Source organism: Trypanosoma cruzi, genomic scaffold, assembly GCF_000209065.1.
Source record: "Trypanosoma cruzi strain CL Brener 1047053517151 genomic scaffold, whole genome shotgun sequence".
Lineage (NCBI taxonomy): Eukaryota > Euglenozoa > Kinetoplastea > Trypanosomatida > Trypanosomatidae > Trypanosoma > Trypanosoma cruzi.
In genome coordinates, this window is record NW_001849561.1 from 21,055 (window position 1) to 24,878 (window position 3,824).

Here is a 3,824-nt window from a genome sequence, read left to right on the forward strand (position 1 = left end):
GAGGCCCCCATGGCAAGTGCATTTTTTGTAGCCGGTTTCTCTTGCATCTGTATCTCAGCATGTGCCGTTTGCCGCTGCGTCGTTGCCGCCGTCAGAGACTCCTCCGTATCCGACAGTGATGCTTCTCGGTCCACAAAACTCCGGGAAATGATTGCGCGTGACGGAATTCTCGTGGAGGAGCAATTCACAATGAAATATTCGGGCTTCTCACTGTTTGATAGCATGGTGTTCTTTTCCGGGGAACACTCCCTGCAGAGACGTACTTTTGGCTCACTGATGCGACTGTTGACATACAGATGCTGCCAGTTCGGCGCTCGAGTCACCGCCGTGAGTTTCTGCAGCTCATCACACAGAAGAAAGGCAATGCGCGTGAAAAGTTGCGCGCGAGCTCCACCGCCCAGGTTATCCTCCGCCTGCTCCACCATAAATCCCTCATGCCACCTGCCACGCGTCAGACGGCCATCCTGCACGTACAATCCAGAGCCGTGCGCCGCAGAACTCTTGAAGCTGCCAGAAAAAAGTGCACCGGTGGGAAGCAACACCTCCGCGTTTCCGTCTAAATGTCCGTGCGAAAACCTCCCGGCGCAAATAACCCCTGACGGAAAGACGCACACGCCACGTCCCTCCGGTTTGCCCTCAACCAACGGCCCTTCGTACAGGGCACCGTCGCTGAGGCACACGCTCGCCACGTGTTGCATGGCGTCCAAGGCGGCAGGTGCCTGGTAATTTCCGCCGTATGTACCCAGCGGCTCCCCAGGCATTAGAGCGAGCCAAACGTCCAGGCAACGCGAGCCACAACACACAAAAAAACACCGTCAAATACAAATATATATATATATATATAGATACAGGCATATATTCACATATTGGCAAATAAGTTAATACATTAATATATAAGAGAGGACTAAAAATATAACAAAATAGTGCACAAATTTAAATATTTTATACAAAGAATAATCTCCTGGGCAGCTGGCCGGATCCTGAAATTATCTATGGAACCAAACAAGTTAAGGAAAAAGGTTCGTTAGTTAATTGCTTCAATGTTTTCTTTTCATTCAATATGTAGAATTCTGTGGACCACTAGCATGGTGCTTTGTCCTCAGTTAGGATTTGAATATTATTACTTGCGAAGTGGCAGACTTTGGGGTCCTCCAACCACAAGACACCGTCGCGTGGTGGGAATCAAAAGGGATAGGGCGGGATGGCAAAATAAAAATCAAATCCTATCTGGCCCCTATCGGCTCCCTGCCCCTACAAAGTCGTGTTCTTCCCAAAAGATTCATACGGCTGAAAGTGTCATGAAGAATGCCTTCATTTATCAGGATGTACATTCATTAGTTAAGGCAGCCAGCTCTCCCGCGATCATTCTTTTCACAAGCTCCTAAAGAAAAAATAAAGAAAAAAAAAGGAGGACCAAAATAAATTAAACAAACAACAAAAAAAAGTATCCATTTTTCTTTTTCCTTTTTTCTTTTTTTATTCCTGGAGCTTACTGAACTTCTTCGGGAGTTACCCCAGCCATCTCCAACGGAACATTTCGTCCCGCCTCTTCATGCGCACGCCTGGAGCGTACAAAGCGCATGTAGACAAAATGCATCAGCAGACTTGCAGTGAAAGCCAATGTGCAGAGGCACGCAAGCACAGTGAATGATGTCCGCACACACTTGCTACGTCCCAGGCAGTGGACCCGACCATCCGAAGCCCGAACGGAGTTCCGCGTCATAAGTTCACCAAACATAAAACGATTGAAGACAATAACACCAATGAGATCGAAAACAAAGATACTGTTGTAATGCTTCGCAACGTCAATGCTGAAAATGGTGCGGACAGTCAATACGAGGGTAGCAGCGTAGGAGCCGTTCGCAAATCCTCCGAGAAGCATTGGTACGATCAGCGCCCGTGCTGGCACAATGAGAAAAAAGATGCAAGAAAGGCACATCATGAGGGACGGGATGCAGTACGTGATGGTAATGGGCGTTCGCTTCTCAAGTGGTCGGCTTGCATTCCATGCTTCAAAGAAACTGACACCAAGACGACTAATGGCGTTACCGACACTCGTCAGGGCAACGTACAGGGCGGGAAGCTGCTCGCTCGACGGGTCCTCCGATATCGCCACAAACAGCTGGCGACTGTTGAGCATAACAATATGCACGCCACCCGACACAATGACAGCGTTCAGCCAGAAACACCACAATGGAATACTGTGAAGGACATTGTGAAAGAAGCCGGTCTGGTACTGCGGAAAATTCTTGTCATCATTGGAAACAAGCCTTTCCTCTCCTTCAAAAGCCTCATCCATTATTTCATTTTTGGCGTCACCGGCAGATGTGTTCACTTTGCTGTCGTTCTTCTTGTTGGATTCCTCGAGGGGTTCGTTGCTGCCGCTAGTGGATTTTCTGCTTCCCCTCAATGGCTTGTCAAGGCAATTGAATGGCAGGACAACAAGGAATAACGAAAAGCAGAGCACAATCATGATAATTGCGGGTGGGTTCTTCGTCTTGAATGGCACTTCACCCTCCACAAAAACAAAGACGATGCTCTGTACCGTGATCACGATGAGAAGGCTCAACACAATGACGAACAAAATAAGAAAGCGCCGTCTGGGGGCCTTCTTGATGAGATACATGTGCTCCACACGACGTGCTATCGCGTGCTCCTCTTCGGTGTAATGCTTGATCCTGTGGCCTGTCATATGGTACGGAGGGATCTGGATGAAGATAAACGCCCAGAACCCAATGGCCACAAAAACGGCAAGAAGAAAAAACATAAAAGTGGAGTGATTGCCTGAAAAATACGTGTTGTAAATTGTCGCAATGACAGAGCTTGCCAATCCAATCATCGACTTCACAGCTGCCACCAAGAGACCGCGGTCAACTGGAAACCAGCTGATTACAGACAAGATAGGGCCCATATCAAACATGGCACAGCCAGTGTTCATGATGGCATTGATGACAGCAAGACTCCCCACGCTTGCCCCAATCCTTCCCGAAAACGTCAATGCAAACAGTGCTGCGCCAAGTCCGTACGCAAATATACCAATCGCAAAAAGCGGCTTCGGCCCTATGTAGTCAAGGATGAATCCAAAGGGAAGCGTAAAGTATCCAAGAACGATGCCCACAGTTGAAACGGTGGTGATATCGTTCTGGGTAAAGCCGTAGTCATCCGTCATTTTGCCCGATATAAGCGAAAAAGAGTAGACGGCACCGGATGCGATCGCACAAAACATGCTGCACACCATAAACCCAAAGCGCTGTGACTCGTTAATGGAGTTGGGTGCCTCAAGTCGGTCATTGAAACCAAGCACCATTTTCCACGCCTTCAACTTGCTGTTTGTCCCTGTTAGCTCCAAGCTAAAACTTATTTGCTGTTGCCTTTTTTTTTTTTGCTTGATTTCGCAAAACGTTAAGTCTTTTCCAAAAACAAAAAAAGATGGGGAGAAATCGCCACAGCCATGTCACCGTACGAGTGGCAGAGAAGGTTGTGACAAGTCTGGCCATGCAAGTGATTGCAATGGCCCTGTTTTTACCTGCACCATAAATACATGTCCACAAACAAGTATATATGTATATGTATGTATATATATATATGTATTTACTCTTGTGCCCAAGAACAACAATAAAAAAAGAGCGAAAGCCGTGCCATGCACTCTCACAAAAGTTATAAACAAATTTCCCTGGCACCGCCTTCCTCGGCGGGGTCCCCTGCGGCATCCACAGCACACCCACTCGGATCGTCGATTTGCACCGCGATGTCGTCAGTGGCCACTTCCAGACAGCCCTCTTCGCCGCGGACGGACGTTAACGCCACGTCATGCCGCAGCGCCA

At 48.1% G+C, this 3,824-nt stretch overlaps 2 protein-coding genes across 2 annotated transcripts, besides 5 other annotated features; both read right to left on the reverse strand.

Annotated features, from left to right (window-relative positions):
- Positions 1 to 761, reverse strand: Tc00.1047053511639.9 (hypothetical protein, conserved; the record flags this gene model as incomplete). Its single annotated transcript, XM_798053.1, has 1 exon — positions 1 to 761. A coding segment is annotated over one exon (761 nt), but the record flags the coding sequence as incomplete, so codon positions are not given.
- Positions 1 to 3,824: a sequence feature (heterozygous, non-Esmeraldo-like haplotype).
- Positions 820 to 867: a microsatellite.
- Positions 953 to 1,383: a mobile genetic element.
- Positions 1,384 to 1,444: a sequence feature (A-rich).
- Tc00.1047053511639.20 (hypothetical protein, conserved) lies at positions 1,490 to 3,307 on the reverse strand (the record flags this gene model as incomplete). Its single annotated transcript, XM_798052.1, has 1 exon — positions 1,490 to 3,307. The coding sequence occupies one exon, from the start codon at positions 3,305 to 3,307 to the stop codon at positions 1,490 to 1,492; it is 1,818 nt and encodes a 605-aa protein (XP_803145.1).
- Positions 3,559 to 3,591: a microsatellite.